This window comes from Chiloscyllium plagiosum, unplaced genomic scaffold, assembly GCF_037043375.1.
Source record: "Chiloscyllium plagiosum isolate Xiang-an unplaced genomic scaffold, Cpla_swu_hap1 HiC_scaffold_5, whole genome shotgun sequence".
NCBI lineage: Eukaryota > Metazoa > Chordata > Chondrichthyes > Orectolobiformes > Hemiscylliidae > Chiloscyllium > Chiloscyllium plagiosum.
This window is the reverse complement of record NW_028270143.1, coordinates 58,211,767-58,230,135: the sequence shown is the minus strand read 5'-3', so window position 1 is coordinate 58,230,135 and position 18,369 is coordinate 58,211,767. Positions and strand designations below refer to the sequence as shown.

The 18,369-nt window shown below is 39.7% G+C and overlaps 1 protein-coding gene across 8 annotated transcripts in view; it reads left to right on the top strand.

Annotated features, from left to right (window-relative positions):
• Nucleotides 1–18,369, top strand: part of grb10b (growth factor receptor-bound protein 10b) — a 208,759-nt gene that overhangs the window by 76,772 nt on the left and 113,618 nt on the right. For all 8 annotated transcript variants that reach the window (XM_087987203.1, XM_087987201.1, XM_087987204.1 and 5 more), the window contains 2 exons: nt 1,250–1,466; nt 17,528–17,666. In XM_087987203.1, the coding sequence (XP_087843329.1) occupies nt 1,250–1,466; nt 17,528–17,666 (356 nt within the window). The remainder of the gene's footprint in view (nt 1–1,249; nt 1,467–17,527; nt 17,667–18,369) is intronic.

Sequence of the window (18,369 nt, the reverse complement as noted above, 5' to 3'; positions counted from 1 at the left end):
AAACGTCGATTCTCCTGTTCCTTGGATGCTGCCTGACCTGCTGCGCTTTTCCAGCAACACATTTTCAGCTCTGATCTCCAGCATCTGCAGTCCTCACTTTCTCCTTGAAGACATCTTCCACAGCCAACTTAAAATCTCCAACAACTGCTGCAAGCTAAACTGAAACTCTGGTTCTTTGGGAATCTGACTGCACTCATGCTGCTTCTATTGTTCCAACTTAAAAGGAAGCCCAAGGCCTCACAAGCTGTTTACCTAATTGGCTCAGAGGAGACAGCTCTTTACCTATGGCTCAAAACCTCTCTTCAAAAAAAAAGCAGGACAAAAGACACCTCTTAAAGCCATTTGTGAACAGATTTTAATAGGATCCATAAGGATAATATATAAAATTATTAATTCACTGATACAATAACCAAAAGGCACAGATTCTTCACAGGGTGAATGGTGTGCAGAACAGGGTGGCAAAGGAAATGGGGAACAGAGCAGCTAGCAAAGTGAGTGGAGAATGAAGGGGTGAGGGAGTGCGCATCAGATTCCATTGTGTTACTGTGTATAATGATGTTGTCAATGGCACTGACTTCCTGTTCAAACAAATTTGCATCCTGGCAACACACTTGAAGAGATGTTACTGAAAGATAGCTTAGTACTAACACTGAACGTCTTGGCTCTCTCACAAATAGCTGTAGGATCTTTCATGTCCACATAAGCAAGCGGATGGAACTTTAGTTTTGCATCTCTCCCAAAGGTTGGCATCCGTCATCGTGCAGCATTTCAATTACCAAAGGGAAATATCCTCATTCACATTTCAAACGGGGCTTCTAACCAAGTAAATATGGTCACCGAGCTAAGTGGGATTTTGAGATTTGTCATGCTAAATACGCTTGTCAGATCCTTGTTAATATGCATCCATTTGGGATAAACCTCTATTCAGAGGTTCTAGATTGATCTCATCTGTCTACCTTTCCGACTTCATATTTATCTCAGGAAATAGAGACATTGCTTTCATAAAAGTGGAAGTGTATTTTTGCTTATGGAACTGGAGATTTTTAAAGTGATTTGCCTTGTACAAATCCAAATAACATTTGGTTACCACAAAACCTTGTGCATGCTTCCAAATATAGTTTACTGCATGGAGCTGTGAAACGGCTCCAATGAAAACACTCTCTGGAGCCACATATGTGCAGAAGTTGAAAATACTTAATGAAAATAAATCTAAAGAAGATTCAAAAATGTTGTGCTATTTTTCTTGCAGATGATGATGTCGACCTGGAGGCTTTGGTGAATGATATGAACTCTTCATTTGACAGTTTATATTCTATGTGCTGTACTCAGTCAGAAACTGTTGCGCTTATCCAAAATGGTCAACTTGCCTGTGGTCAGTTGGCAAGTTCAGAAACAAAGTCGCCACAACCAATATCACCAAGACAGAAGCTGCGGCGTTCTCAGCCAATGCACATTCTGACAGTCAGGTAAGGTGAAGACACAATTTTTCCTTATACTTTTATTGTGTTTAGTTTGATGCTGTCTTCTGTTCAAACAGTTGTACAGATTTTTAATCACCTCAAAATAGGGTCATAATTATCCCCTCACTCAAATTTGTTCTTATCCCCATCTGATTTTTGTACTTAAATATTTTACCTTATTCAGCAACTGAAGTGTCATAATTTTCAGGTACAGCTATTGTTCGATATACCTCATTTTGAAACTTCATGATGTATCAACAGTAATTACAATTCTTGCACATAAGCATTTATATGTGAAAAATTACTGTAAACTTGCAGAATACCCAGGTATTACAAAAGAGTAAGTTAAAAATCACACAACAATTGGTTATAGTTCAACAGATTTATTTGGAAGTACAAGCTTTCAGAGTGCGGCTCCTTTGTCAGGTAGCTAGTGGGGCAGGATCATAGGACGCATAATTTATAGTAAACGATCAAAGTTCATACAACCGATAAATGTATTGAGCAATGTATTAATCACTCGAAACCTGCATCCCTATTCTAAGTCATTAAAGACTTAACAGTAATCTAGGTTTGTTCATTACATCGTGCCAGTTGTATGACACTTTGACCTTTTACTAAACATTCTGTGTTCAGTGATCCTGCCCCACTAGCTACCTAACGAAAGAGCAATGCTGCAAAAGCTTGTACTTCCAAATAAACTTGTTGGACTATAACCTGGTGTTGTGTGATTTTTAGCTTTGTTCACCCCAGTCCAACATCGGCACCTCCACATAAAAGATGAAATAACAAGGTGCTGCTGCTTTCCATTTATTTCTCTCTATTATATAGATGTGCCTTTGTCCTCAGTATGTATTACTTAACTGACTAATGAGCTTAAATTGTTTGACTGAATTGAATGGTTCATGTGAACATAAGGACATAAGAAATAGGAGTGGAAATAGATCATTTTGTCTCTCAAACGTGCCCTACCAATCAGTAAGATCATAGCTGATCTGTTTGTTTCAAATTCCGTGTTCTCAACTACCACTTCAGTGGATACCACGCGACTTCAACAGAACTGCAGTAATATGGTTATCCTCAACAAAAACAAATTGGTCATGACAGATTCATGAACCTACGTATCAAGTTATTCTTAAGCTGCTAGCAATTAGATTCCTTCCAGTATGGGAACAGGCTATTTGGCCAAACAGGTCTGCACTGACCCTCTGAAGAGTAACCTACCCAGACCATTCCCCTACCCTATATTTACCCCTCACTAATGCATCTAATACTATGGGCAATTTAGCATGACCAATTCACCTGACCTGAACCGCTTTGGATTGTGGAAGGAAACCGAAGCACGCGGACACAGGGAGAATGTGCAAACTCCGTACAGACAGTTGCCTGAGGTGGAAATTGAACCTGGGTCGTTGGCACTGTGAGGCCGCAGTGCTAACCACTGGGCCACTGTGCCACCCTGCAAATTCCGTTTGCTTTGTGGATTTGTGCCGTGTAGGTTCCAACATAGGTGCTGGCACTGTCCAATTCTGACTTAAAAGTTTGCATTAAGTGCTGCAACATGCCTAACAACTGAATCGTTCTTTATCATCACACAAATTTTTGAAATATGTTGCCTTCTCTGGACTCAACAAATCAGAGGAAACCTTATGCGAAGTACAAAGACTAGAATGTTGAATGCCAAGCACAATATAGAAGTATCCCTCTTGTTCCAGATTTGAAGAAGAATTGCTTGGATCGTGCACACGGAATATACTAATGGAAAACAGTTCTTTCTTGACTACAGTGATGTATTTATCAATTGAGGTGTTTCTGATCAACCTTCTGATTCCCTGGTTCTGGCAAAGCTGTTGAATGTTTTGCCATTTAGATGTACGTGCTTATTAATGAATTATTTTCCAGTTGAGATGTACTCCAATTCAATTCAATTCAATTCAATTCAATTCTGTACCTTACAATATATGAGAATGTCATTTTGGATAGAATAGTAAATCTCATGGAATATGCTTCCTTTGACTTTAACCTTTATGATCAACCACTAGTTTTGTCTTCTGTCCTCCTGACTACCAGCTATGCTTTTAGTCTGATCCTACTGTCTGCCATTTCCATGATAAATTAGTATTCCCGTCCTTGTTAAATCTTTTAATCTATCGTTTTAATATTTTTAATGATTGTTATTGGGATTTAAGTATTGCTGACTAGGCCAGCGCTTATTTCCCATCGCAAATTACCCTGAAACTGAATGGCTAGTTTACCCATTACAGCGTCAACTACAGAGTCTGGAGTCAGATGTAGACCTGATCAGTGAGGTTTGCAGATTGCCTTCCCTAAAAGACAATAGTGAACCAGATGGGGTTTTGTGACAAGCAAAGATAGTTACATGTTTTCTATCAGGCTAACTTTAATCTTAGATTTTGTTGAATTCAAATTTTGCCATGTGCTACGGTCAGATTGAAACTTATGTTCTCAGAATTTGAGACTGAGCTTCTGAATTGCTAATTCACTGATAATTCTATGACAGTACCTGCTCCCCATTTTCTTTATACAATGGAAATTTTTGGAGATTCAAATTGTTAAGGTGAAATTTGCTGACTTTATTGAATTTATTAACAGGATTTAGGCATTGTGTTTCCTGTCTCTAGTTGTCATCAATTTGATGTGACCGGGTTACAGAAGTTCACTCCAGTATGTTGTTTGCATGTGTCGTGTATTGGAGAATGGGAAAAGAGTGAAGGTTATGTTTGTGACTGTCTCAGTCCTATTCTCGTCCAACCTCCAGTTTCTCACATTCATCAACTACCTCCAGTTACTCGCTGACTCACCCACACATGGACTCCCATCAGTAAGGCATGTGACCATCCACACAGACCCTCAGCCAAACATTCATCCAAGCATCCATCAACCGAGTCGGTCTCCCAGTCTGTTACTATTCCTCACTCCTGCACTCTCACTTGGAAGTTTTGTGATTGATATCACTGAAGAGCAGTGCAGGATGGCTGTGAAGGTACTTCCTCCATCCAATCTAATGCTCATGTTGTGTGGCCTGCTTAACACCCATTCCTCCATTTTGCAGTGTACGATTCTGTGATTCTAACTGCCGAACCCTGCCAGCAGTTGTCCTATAGTTCAGATGGTGTCTGTTGGACAGGCCTGGTACTGACCAGAAAGGTTTTATGGACTAGATGCATAAAATTACTCTGGCTTCCAAAGCCCGAGGTTTGGTGTACTGCAGCAAGTGACGCATCATGTGACTTGATGTTTCCACCATCTGCAGAGCTTAAATCATGAGTTATTGGAATATTTGCCATTTACCTCAATCAGCTTGACAATTTTGAGACAAAACATTCCCTTAATTAGCACCCAGTTTGCCACAAATATTTTCTTGTTATGTTATCAGTAGAAAGTGACTTACAAGGTGCAACTTAGGAACTTTTTCTCTGAATTCTTTGACCAGGATAACACATTAATGGGGCCAACTTCATCCACCAGTTGTCCTCCAAATCTCTCCATCTTAATTGATCACGATATCACAGTTCCATTGTCATTGCTAGATCAAAATCCTGAAACACCCTTCATAATAACTTGCTTGACACCTGTATCAGAGTGTACAGCAATTCTTCAAAATGCATAGAGTAAGTAGGTGCTAGTACGTTCATCTAAACTTCGTTCTGTCCAGAAAATCTGGTTTGCAGAGGTTGTGTGGTTACTAAGATATGATTTTTGTAGACAATATGAAGGAACTGGCATTTGACTTCACATTCAGGCTTCAATAGAAGTTTTAAAAAAAAAAAATTCTACTTCAAGAAAGGTTCAGGTTCATTCACATTTTCTCGTAATAGATTTTTTTTGAGCTGAAATTTTTCAAAAATTGACGTTTGTGTAGGAAGGTAGAATCTTGTAGCTCAAAAGTCAAAGAAATGGTGCAAATTTTGTCAGTGACATCACTTATCCCTGACCTCCAAGAAATTTGTCTGCAAAAATCTAATGATCTCCAGAATGCATGTCACCTTACCTAATGTTACGTACTTTCTAAAATCAGTTATGGAGATCTCTGGCATCTGGCAACAGCAAGGTCATCAAACAGGCTAAGTAACGAATCATAGTGGATAAGTGTCAGTAAACCAGAACGTATAAAGTATTATTATTCTTCACTACAAAATCTTTCTTCAAAAAGCAAAACAAAAGTTGGGCCTTGCACATGGGAATGAAATAGAAATTATAATATTAAACTTTAAAACGTGTGTTTTATTGTTCTCAAATTTAAAATGGAGAAATTTGACTTTCCACAAATTTAAAGTTTTCAGGATCAGAGAGATTGTTCAGGAGTTATTATCCACAAGGATTGGTGCTGGGTCCATTACTTTTCATCATTTATCTAAATGATTTGGATGTGAGCATAAGAGGTTTAGTTAGTAAGTTTGCAGATGACACCAAAATTGGAGGTTTAGTGGACAGCAAAGAAGGTTACTTCAAATTACAGTGGGATCTTGATCAGATGGGCTAATGGGCTGAGAAGTGGTAGTTGGAGATTAATTTAGATAAATGCGAGGTGCTGCCTTTTGGGAAAGCAAATCTTAGCAGGACTTACACACTTAATGGTAAGGTTCTAGGGAGTGTTTCTGAAAAAAGAGACCTTGGAGTACAGGTTCATAGCTCCTTGAAAGCGAAGTCGCAGGTACATAGATTAGTGAAGAAGGTGTTTGGTATGCATTCCTTTATTGGTCAGCGTATTGAGTACAGGAGTTGGATTGTCAGGTTGCGGCTGTACAGGGTATTGGTTTGGCCACTGTTGGAATATTGCATGCAATTCTGGTCTCCTTCCTATTGGCAAGATGTTGTGAAACTTGAAAGGGTTCAGAAAAGACTTACAAGGTTGCTGCCTGGGTTGGAGGATTTGAGCTATTGGGAAAGGTTGAATAGACTGGAGCTGTTTTCTCTGGAGTGTTGGAGGCTGAGGGCTGACATTATAGAGGTTTATAAAATCTTGAGGGGCATGCATAGGATAAATAGACCCAAGCCTCTTCCCTGGGGTGGGGGAGTCCAGAACTAGAGGATAAAGGTTTAGGATGAGAGGGGAAAGATATAAAAGAGTCCTAAGGGGCAACTTTTTCACGCAGAGGGTGGTATGTGTATGGAATAAGCTGCCAGAGGAAGTGGTGGAGGCTAGTACAATTGCAACATTTAAGAGGCATTTGGATGGGTATATGAATAGGAAAGGTTTGGAGGGGTATAGGCTGTGAACTGACAGGTGGGACTAGATTGGGTTGAGATATCTGGTCGGCATGGACAAGTTGGACCGAAGGGTCTGTTTTTGTGCTGTACGTTTCTATGCTGTACGACTTAGTTTTTTTTTGATTAGGCTATGAGTAAGAATTAAAAGCTCTTGTCAAGTTAAGTGGTTTTAATTTTGTTTTGGCATCCTGTGAAGCAGCAGGTAATATTGATGATAACTTCTGAAGTTCCATGTTTAACAGTGCCAGGTTGTAAAGACAGTGTACCTTCACTATTGTACCATGATAATAATTTAAAAGTTTGTACCATTCTGTTTTATGAAGGAATTGTAATTGAAATTAGGAGTACATCTGTTGATTTTCAGGTAAAAATATTTTGACATTTTCAAATGAAGTAAGATGACCATGTAAATCATTTCGGGAGGTTGATCAAGTTTGTGGGTGTATAGATGATTGTTAAAAACTGATTTGTGCCCTGAAGATTCTGCTGCATATAGGACAAGATGTCACAGATTAATCAGTTTTCGACAGGTATTTAATGATGTATGAGAAGCAAGTTGGAAGTGGGCGGGGCAAAGACGTGACAATTATGGAAATTGTTTTGTAAATTAAATAAAATTTAATTTTCTGTTTGTTTCCCTAAGTTAATTTTTTGTCAAGAAACAAGTCTTTTGAAGACACATTGTCCTTGTTTTCAGTTCTCGAAAGAGTCTTGCTATTTCCTATCTCTGTTTAATTTCCTTTAGCTCTCAACTCCCACTGAATTTCTAATTCTTGCTTTTCACGGCATCCCAGTTTTAATTGATCCATATTCGTGGCTGTTCCATCAGGTGCCAAGACCTTGAATAAAAGTTGTTTTCATTGTTGACAGCAAAATTTATACTCTTGTGGTTTTGTTCGTTTCCTCGTCAAACACTGAATATGTTAATTGAAATGTGATCCTTCCTCCTTTTGCAGAAAGATCAAGTCTCAGGGGAGATAACTTTTAATAATTTTCCTTCATAAGTCTTCGAAGCTCGTATATCATTGGGTAAGGTGCAATGATAATAGGCTATGGAGATAATGTAAAGTTCATAAAATTAAAGCTGAACGTATTACATCTAAAGGACGGTAACAATGAAGAATAAAAATGTGAGTGCATTTGGATGGGATTTTGTTAATCAATGATCATCACGAAACCAGATTAATACAAATAAATTTATTATTCGAAAACTAGCTGTGCATGAGTTGACTACCCTATTCTGCAAAAATATTGATTGCTTCAAATATAATTTATTGGATGTAAGGATTTGAAAAGAACTGAAAACATGGATGATTTGCCTTTTTAAAAATGAGTTAACTTGGGTTAGCAAATAGATTACGTTTTATTTAATTTAGAAAACATTTTTCATAATTGTCTTGTCTTTGCCCCCGTCTACTTCCAACTTGCTTCTCACACATCATTAAACACTGGCAGTTATCTCTGTGCCCTCTATAAAGGAAATGAGGGATGGCAAGAAGGATGAAAACATGTTGAACAGCGAAAGCAGAATGCTGCTTAAGGTAGCTATGCAATTCAACAACCAGTTAATCAATTATCCAGCCACCACAATCAGAAGTAAATGGTGGTGGACTATTGAACAACTTAGAAGTGGGGTCAGCTTTAAGAACATTACATCCTGAATGATAGCAGAACACAATACATCAGTGTTTCAGCTCTGCCTCTTGCTGAAATCCTGAGCATCAGTAGTGCCAGACTTGGACTCATTTGAACTACATCATGTCTCATCTATATGATAGCAAGAAATGGCTAAGCACTTGACAGCTTTTTGCTGAAGATTTATGATCCAGAACTAACTGAAGCCTTAGTCAAGGTGTCCTAGTCTAATTACAATGATGATATTTTCTTGACGAAAGGAAAATTGCTCTTGTATGCCTTATTCACAAAAGAAAGTCCAAATGCAATACAATTACTGCTCCTTTTTAGTCTACTTTCACTCATCAGCAAAGCAATAGAAAGTATTGTTTGCTATTCACCAGCATAGTCACTGCTTAGTTTGAATTCCACTAGAACGTTGAGCAAAAGATCCTTAATAGAGCCTTGAGCAAAAAAGCTGGAGTGATCATTCTTGGTATCAAAGCAATGTTTGACCAGTCAAATTAAAACTCCAGGCAGATTTCACCATTTGTTGGAGTTATATCTTGCACATAGGAAGATTGGTGTTTGTTTTTTGAATCAAGATCAGATTCCTGGAACAATATGTTGTGGAGACGGACAGAGATGTGGAGTTTAGCAGAAAAGACAAACAAGAAACATTGGTGGATTTTGAAGAAAATAGCTCAAAGCTCACGTGAAGATCCACCTTAAGCTTTAATGGAAGTAGCACTGGTAGTAATCTTCCAAGAATCCTTAGATTTACTTCCAGAGAATTTGGAAATTCCCAATGTAGTACTCTTATTCAAAAAGGAAAGGAGACAAAAGTAATCAGTTAATTTTAAGTCTCATTTGGGAAATGTTAAACAGTATAATAAAAGCTGTAATAATAGAGCATTTGGAAATATGTAATATAGTCAAACTGAGTCACCATGGCTTTTTGAAAGAGAAATCATGTCCTAGCGGCATTAGAAATCACATTGAAGGACAACAATCTCACGGAAGAAACACAACAAACGATCAGACAGACGGTTGCATGTACTCTGAGCAGAAAGAGGGAAGGAAACAAACTGACCACACAAGAAAAGAAAGCCCTAGAAAACCTCAAAAAAGACAAAAACATCGTTATATTACCTGCAGACAAAGGTCGGCTCACAGTCATCCTGAACAGAAGGGACTACATAGAGAAAGCCAATGCACTACTCGCAGACACCAACACCTACTAACAGGTGGTGCTAGACCCGATCCCACAACTAGGAAACAAAATTACATATCTCCTCAGAAAATTCCGGACAATTAAACAAGACGGAATTCCAGAAAATGAAACCCGACGGGACCAACACCCCACGATTCTACGAACTACCAAAAATCCATAAACCAGGAGCCCCCCCCCTCAGACCTATAGTCTCACTACCTGGAACACCAACTTACAGACTGGCCAAAGAACTACACACAAGACTGAAATACCTAGTAGAAGAGTCACAGCACTCCATCCACTCCACCAGGAATTCCTAAAAATCATCAAAATAGAGGAAGACGAAGCAATGATCTCATTCGACGTAACAGCACTGTTCACCTCCATCAACATCGACCTGGCAAAGGAAACACTTACCACACTTTTAGAAGAAACCATCACACACACACCAACCACCATCAATCACATTACAACGAAAACATCATGAAGCTAGTGGACCTGTGCCTCACCACCCACTTCACTTTCAACAACATAGTCTACAAACAAACCAATGGCACACCCATGGGATCTCCGCTATCAGGATTCATAGCAGAAGCAGAAATGCAAAGACTAGAACAAACAGCCCTACCAACCATCAAACCAAATATCTGCGTCCGCTACGTAGATGACACCTTTGTCATCACAAAACAAAACAAGATAGAAGAGACATTTAACATCATCAACAAGACACTCACACGTATAAAGTTCACCAAGGAGTAAGAAACTGACGACAAACTTGCACTCCTGGACGTCACAGTTGAAAGAAAGGACAACGGAGAACTACAAACCTGCGTATGCAGAAAACCGACAAACACTGACCAAATACTTAACTACACCAGCAGCCATCCCAACACACAAACAAAGCTGTATCAGAACAGTATTCCAACTAGCCACCACACACTGCAGCACAGACAAACTTCGGAAAACAGAGGAGAACCACCTATACAACGTATTCAAGAAGAACGGATACTCAAAAAATACAGTGCACAGATTCCTCAAGAACAAAACACGACAAGCAGACCAAACACAGCCAGGAGCCCTAACCACCTTACCATACATCAAAGAAGTTTCAGAAATGACAGCCAGACTACTAAGACCCCTCTGAATCCTAGTAGCACACAAACCCAACAACACTCTCAAACAAAAACTAACAAACTTAAAAGACCCAGTACAACCCATGGACAAAACCAACGTCATCTATAACATTTCTTGCAAGGACTGCCACAAACACTACGTAGGACATGCAGGAAGAAAGTTAGGCACCAGGATACACGAACACCAGCTAGCCACAAAAAAACATGACCCTCTCTCCCTTGTAGCCCGACACACGGATGAAAAAACCACTGTTTCGACTGGGACAACACATCTATCCTGGGACAGGCTAAGCAAAGACATGTCAGAGAATTCCTAGAGGCCTGGCACTCCAACCACAACGCCATGAACAAGCATATAGATCTAGATGCCATCTATAACCCCTCAGAAAACGAACAGGAAATGACATCACCACAAACCCCAGGAACCCCATCCAGGAGAAAGATATAAATAGAAAGCAGGAGACAACAGCTTCTCTTCACGTGGAGGTCGCCACTGATGATGATACCTAGCCAGGTAATGAAACGTCTGGATATCAAACCTACAGCTCAGCGAGCAAATCTACACCCCAATATGTCTGACAAATTTATTAGAACTTTTATAGGTGACAAACATGTTAGGTAAAGTAATTTTAATTTATTGGTATTTGTAAACGGAATTTTATAAAATACTGCATAAAAGGGTAGTATATTAGTGCAGACAGAGGACTGGCAAACAGTTAGAAGAGAGAGTAGGGAGAAGAGAGGCATTTTCAGAATAAAAACCTTTTAACTATTTGGCCTACTACAGGGATCTGTGTTGATGCCACAATTATTTGCAATTATATATTAATGACTTGGATGACCAAAGTGAATATTCGGTTGCCAAATCTGTGGATGCCTAAAAAATAGATGGGAAAGTAAGTAGTGAAGAAAACAGTCTACAGATAGATATAAACAGATTAAATGAGTGGGCAAAAAACCTCGCATGTGAAATATATAAAATGTGAAAAATATGTGTAGGAAGGCTGAATATTATTTAACTGGGGGAAGGCTGCAGCACCAAGGAATTTGGGGGTCCTTGTACATGCATCCTGCATTGAAATTTAGCGGATAATAGATCAGGCAAATGGCCTGTTGGCCTTTTTGAAAGGGAATGGCATAAATACATGCATAGACTTTTAAAATTCATTCACGACATCACTGGCTAGACCAGCATTTATTGCTCATCCCTAATTACACAGAGGGCAGTTAAGAGCCAACCACTTTGCTGTGGCTCGGAAGTTGCATGTAAGCCGGATCAGGTAAGGATGGACCAATAAAAGTTGGCAAGGGTATTTGCCGTCATGCCAAATTTCATCAGCTGCCTGAGGAAGAAGAGACATTGTTGGGCCTTTGTAACCAGTGCATCCACATGAAGAGTCCACAAAAGCTTGTTGTGAATGACCTCTCCCAGGAGCTTGACACTCATACACGTTCCACTTCTGTGCTGTTCATGTGTCGGGGAACATCCCACCAAAAGTCAGTAATGAGTTCCTTGGTTTTGCTGGCATTGAGAGCCAGGTTGTTCTCAGTGCACCATTTTTCTAGGTCTTCTACCTCCCGTTTGTAGTCGGTTACGTCACCATCTGAGATTCGACTGACTATGCTGGTGTAATCAGTGAACTTGTAAATGGTAGTGGTCTGGTATTTGGCGACAGAGCCATGGATATACAGCAAGTACAGTAGCGGGCTGAGTCGGTTTGTTAAGTAATTTCAGGATGAAGAAACAGATTCTTAATCAATAACGAAATAAAACGTTTGAAGTTAGGAAAGTGGAGTTGAGGATTAATTGACATTATCTCATTGAAAGACCGACTCAATGGGCTGAGGAATCTTCTTTTGCTCCTATGCCATATGATCTTATATTCAAACCCTAAGGTACACCTGCAGAAATGTTTAGGGTATAGGCATCTTTGGCTGTTTCATCAATGATTTTCTCTCCAAAATTAGGGTTATTTGCTTGATGGAACTGTAAGAAGGCCTCAGCACTGCAGGGGTGAAGAAGCACTGCCTGCATCCACCAAATTTCGGCAACATCCATGCATGAACTGAAGTGACGATCAATGACATCAATAATAAAAGAGATATGTGCAGCTTCTTAATAAGCGGTAGCATTACCATTACTGAATTCCCCATCGTCAATATTCTGGGGGAAGATATCATCAAACAGAATCAGGACAAGACACAAATACTATATCTGCAGAAGCAAGTCAACATAACTCAACCTTGACATCCCAGAGTCTATCCACCATCTAAAGAGTGTAAATCCTGAGTGTGAAGGAGTGTTCTGTACTTGCCTGGAAAAGTACGGCTCCAACATTATTTGAGAAACTTGACGTGATCCAAGGCAAAGCAGCTATTTGAAACTGCTGATGGAGTACAGTTTAGTGTTCACTAAAACTGCAGCAAATCAAGTCTCCTTTGACAGAACCTTGCAACCCAGACCCCTGCGTCACCTTGGTCATACGTTATTGAGAACACCACCACCTCTGCAAGTCATAAAGTACTGTTCCTTCACTATTTGAAAGTCACAGATTTGGAAATTTGTTATGGTTCAAGAGGAGGTCATTTAGCTCGTTGTATTTGTAAAGGCTGTCTGAATTAACATTATGACTTAGTGATATTCTGCTTCCTTTTCGTGGTAAATCTGTTCATTGTTTCTGTTCAGAGAATCATCTAATATTTTCTTAGATGATTTGACTGAACCAGCCTCCATCACAATTCCAGCCTTCTGTTGCAAGCCCTGACTATTCAGAGTGTGAAAAATGTTCTTCTCACGTTGCCCTTGCTGCTTTTTGTGCCCTCTGGTTCTTGAACCTGTTGCAAGTTGCAACAGGTTATTCCCTATCTGTTCTGACAAGACCCCTCATGATTTTGAAATCTTGCATCAGATCTTTTCTTTGCTGTCTTCACTCAGGCCTAACTTCTTCCATTTCTGTTTATCACTGAATGTTATTACCCCAGAACCGTTCTTGTAATCCTCTTCCACATGTTATCTAATGCATTCACATCCTTACTGAGTCGGGTGCTGAAAACTATTCATGGTATTCCAGCTTTTTAAAATACTTATTCGTTTTCTCGTATCACCAGTTTGATACCTTGTTTTTAGATATGTCTGATGCTGCTCCTGTCATGCTATCTTGCAATCTTCATTGAACCAGAGTTGATCTCTTGGCTGGATGGTAATGCTCGACTGGGGAATTTGTCTGGCCATGAGGAACAGATCGTGTTCAAGTACGATCCTCCTGCTGCTGATGGTCCAAGCGCATCATATGAGTCCAGTCTTGAATTGCTAGGAAGTCTGTTCATTCAGCATGGTGACAATATCGCATAACGTGATAGAAGGTATTATCAGTGTGAACATGGGACTTCACCTCCACGAGGACAGTGCGGTAATCGCTCCTATCAGTTTTGTTATGGACAGATGCATTTGTGGCAAGCAACATGGTGAGGTCGAGTATGCTCTCTTGTTGGTTCCTTTATCTGTCACAAACCCAATCCAGTATCAATGTCCTTTGAGGACCCAATAAATTTGATCAGTAGTGCTGCTTCCAAGCCACTCTTTAGGTGTGGGATTTCAATGTCCACCACAGAGTGCATTCTGCACCCTCACCATCCTCAGGGCTTCCTCTAAGTATTGTTCAACATGGAGGTGCACAGAGTCATCAACCAAAGGGAGATCGCATGTGGTAGTCAATAGGAGGTTTCCTGTCTGTGTTTGACCTGATACCATGACACTTCATGGTATCCAGAGTCAGTGTTGAGTGCACCCAGGGCAGCTCCCACAAAACTATGTACCACTGTGCTTCCACCTCTGCTGAAGCAGGGATGGTTATAATTCTGGACACTGACCATGTGTATGACTACCAGGCTGTTTTTGACTGATCTATGAGACAGTGCTCCCAATTATGTCCGTCACCCTAAGATGTTAGAAGTTTGCAGGATTGACTAGGCTGTTTTTTGCCATTGTTGTTGATGCCTGGTGGAGATTTATGGAGGGAATTCCAGACCTTAGTGCCGAGGCAGTTGAATATTCCCCACCACTAGTGGACTGTCCGCTTTCATTTCTTTTTTGAGATTTCATAGTGATTGTTATAAACTGAGCGACTTACTAGACCATTTTGGAAGGTATTTGAAAGTCAGCCACATTGCTGTGGCTCTGGAGTCACGTATAGGCCTCACCTGAAGGGCGTGTGTGAATCAGAGGTTTTTACGACAATCCGCAGTGTTTCAGCATCTGTCATGGTGGGATTCAAATCCATGTTCCGGACCTAACTATTTACAATCTACAAAAATGACCTACAAGCAGGGACAGAGTGTAGTATAGCAAAGTTCGCAGATGATACCAAAATAGGTGGAGAAACGAGGAGATAGGGTTTACAGATGGATATTGATAGGTGAGAAAAATGGGCCAGCATCTAACAGATGGAGTTTAATGTTGATTAATGCAAGGTTGTCCATTTTGGCTGAAAAAATAAAAGGGCAGATTACTATTTAAATGGGAATCAGATTTGGAGTGCATCTGTGCAGAGGGATCTGAGTATCTTTGTGCCTGAAGTGCTGAAAGTGTAGATTCATGAGGTGGATGTTGATCAGATGTTCCCCTTCTGGGACTGTATTGAATGCCATATCTCCATGATTTTCTTACTGAAATCTATTACCTCATGCTTCTTTGAATTTAATTTGCTCCCTATCTGTCCATACCACCAAATAAACAAAATACTGATGGACACTTGAACTCAGTAACTCAGAAAATATTGGGGAAACTCCGCTTGTCTGGCAGCATTTGTAGAGAGAACGTTATCATTTTGAGTCTGATGTGACTTCTTCAGAAGAATTGTGTTGGAATCAAGTTTCCCTCTCCCTCTCCCTCTCCCTCTCCCTCTCCCTCTCATGCTGCAAGATCTGCTGAATTTCTCCAGCATTCTCTGTTTGTTGCCCAGTCCTCCAACTTGTCAGTGTCCTTTTAGAAGTTTTATGCTGTTCTCCTCAATATTTCCAACTTCTGTGTCATTCACAGATTTTGAAATTGTCCCCTGTTCTACAAGGCTGCATGTATTATCACTGCCACTGCTAGGTGTGTAGAAATATAGATTTGCAGTGCTATGTCAATGACAGAGAATGGCATCTGAAAACAATATGGCACTATCCACATAATCTCGCTGCTTGTTCGTGGTATTTGGAACCGACACCTGAGCAGCCATCCATGCTTAGAGTTGGCCCCAAGCTGCAGTTAGTCAGTCAGACAGGAACAACAGTTAGAATAATGCAGCTGCAATCCCAGGAGCACAATCATTCAGCCTATGAGTGTGTTTTAAAAAGAAGTATAACTCGTTTTTTTTTTGACTGTTTCAAAGCTGCTTTGCTGTCTCCCATCATTGGGTTGACAGTGTCTTGTGGCTGAGCATATTTAAGTCTGTAAGGGTTGAATGATGGCTCAGTGGTTTGCACTGCTGCCTCACAGTGCCAGGGGCATGGATTTGATTTCAACCTCTGGCAACTGTCTGTGTGGAGTTTGCACGTTCTCCCAGTGTCTGCATGGTTTTCCTCCACGTGCTTCGGTTTCCTCCCACAGTCCAAAGATGTGCAGGTTAGGAAAATTGGCCATGCTAAATTGCCCATTCTGTTAAGGGATGTTTAGGTTAGGTGCATTAGTCAGGGAAAATGTAAAGTAATAAGGTAGGGGATGGATCTCGATGGGGTACTCTTCAGAGGGTTGGTGTGGACTTGTTCAGCCAGTTGGCCTGTTTCCACACTGTAGGGATTCTATGATAAAAAAATTCTACGATAGTTTGTAGATTGTGTGCCTTTCCCGAAAAGGTTCCAATACACATCAAATTAGCTCTGTTTAAATCAGAATTGCACACATCTATGAACATCATTAGAAGAAATATATATAAGAAAAGGTCTACATTTGTTTATGGACATGACATATATGATGTCAACAAATTCCGTTCACTGATTTCGGCAGGTTTATTTGTATGTGTATCAGCGGCTGCTTTAGCAATCGAGAGTAATTACTTTGATACAGTAAGATCTTGATCATTGATATCAATTCAGAAAGGAAGTGTATGAGTACTGCCCCTTGGAGAGCTCTGCTACAAATCTTTTTTTGGTTTTAAAAATACTCATCAAATCTATTTCTTATCGCTGAGCCAATTTTGTGTCCACTTTGCCTCTATCCCTTTTATTCCATGAGCTCTGACTTCGCTCACAAATAGTGTATGTGACACTGTCAACTACCTTCTGGAAATTCATGTGCACCCCGTGCTGTCCTCATCAACCTTCTCTGTTATCTCTTCAAAAGACTTCAAGTTTGTTCAGCATGATTTTTCCTTGGAAAAATTTGTGCTGCTTCTCCTTAATTAATTCATTTGTCTGTCAGCCTATGAATTCTATCCCAAATTCTTGTTTCTAAAATTTCACCACATCTTGAAATTTTTGAAGAGCTGTGATTAACCAAGTATTTTGTTTCATGCTGTAATGGTCCACTGAATTAATACAAGTCATCTTCCAGGTGATAACTAGTTTGCTTCTAGTTGCAAAGTTTGTGATTGCAACTATTTGATTTGACTTTTAACACTAAAATCTGTTTTTAATATTGCTCATCGAAATATTTTTAAAAACTGAGCTCACCAGCTGAGCACAGATGTAATGTGCTGGCATCTGCCTGTATTGGTATAAAGCGCCGTATTAAAACAGTGTTTCAATAGATGATGGCACTCATCAGTTAGCTAAAATAAGTCATACTACAGGTAGTAGGGTGATATAAATCCTGAAGATGGGGTTTATTGCTAATTTTTTTGTGACTTGTTCTGCTCAATGTTTGTGTACAATCTTTTAATCTTAATGTACAGAAGACTTCAGGAAGATGATCAATTCCGTACATCATCGTTGCCCGCCATTCCAAACCCTTTTCCAGAACTATGCAGCCCTGCCAGCTCACCAGTGTTGACTCCTGGTTCAATGCCTCAGAATCCACCTCTCCATAAAAATGTGAGTATTAATGCATATAACACTGTTTCAAAATGTGACTGACTTTACAGGTGTATGAATTGTGTATTTCCAGTGTTGTAAGTGATAACTATGCCTGTAAGAATGTTTAAGTTTATATTTTCAATTTTTACTGAAATAATACAAATTGTTGGTCTTTAATAGAATGTGAAATGAATGCAATCCAAAATCATCAGGGAGAAAAATACAATGGAGACTTCTCATAAAACTTGATGGCAAATGTTTGTGCACATAAAAACTCTCCTTTCAGTAGTATTCCCATCTACTGTGAGTCTTTCTGTAGTTCACCTGTGTTGATTTATTGTTTATGGAACTGTTCTTTTACTATGATGTAACAGTATTTAGTTTTAAGAACCGTCTTGATTGCAATTGGGTATTCTCAATCTTTTGAAAAATGCTCTTTTGAAGCCTCAGGGTGGTTCTTGCATAATCAACTTATTTTAAAGATAGTTATCTGCACTATGCCCACTGCACCAGCTCAACGCAAATATAATGTGCTGGCATCTACATGATTTGTATAAAGCTTTGTTTCAAGTACCTTTAATGGAAACCTACAATATAACACAGCTAAGATGGTCTTGCCTTGCAACTTGCGCCTCAAGCTGGTGTTCTGAAATGGACTTTCTTTAAGCAACTTTAGCAGTGACAATTTTGGCATCCCTGCATACTTCAGGCAGTTCTGGTA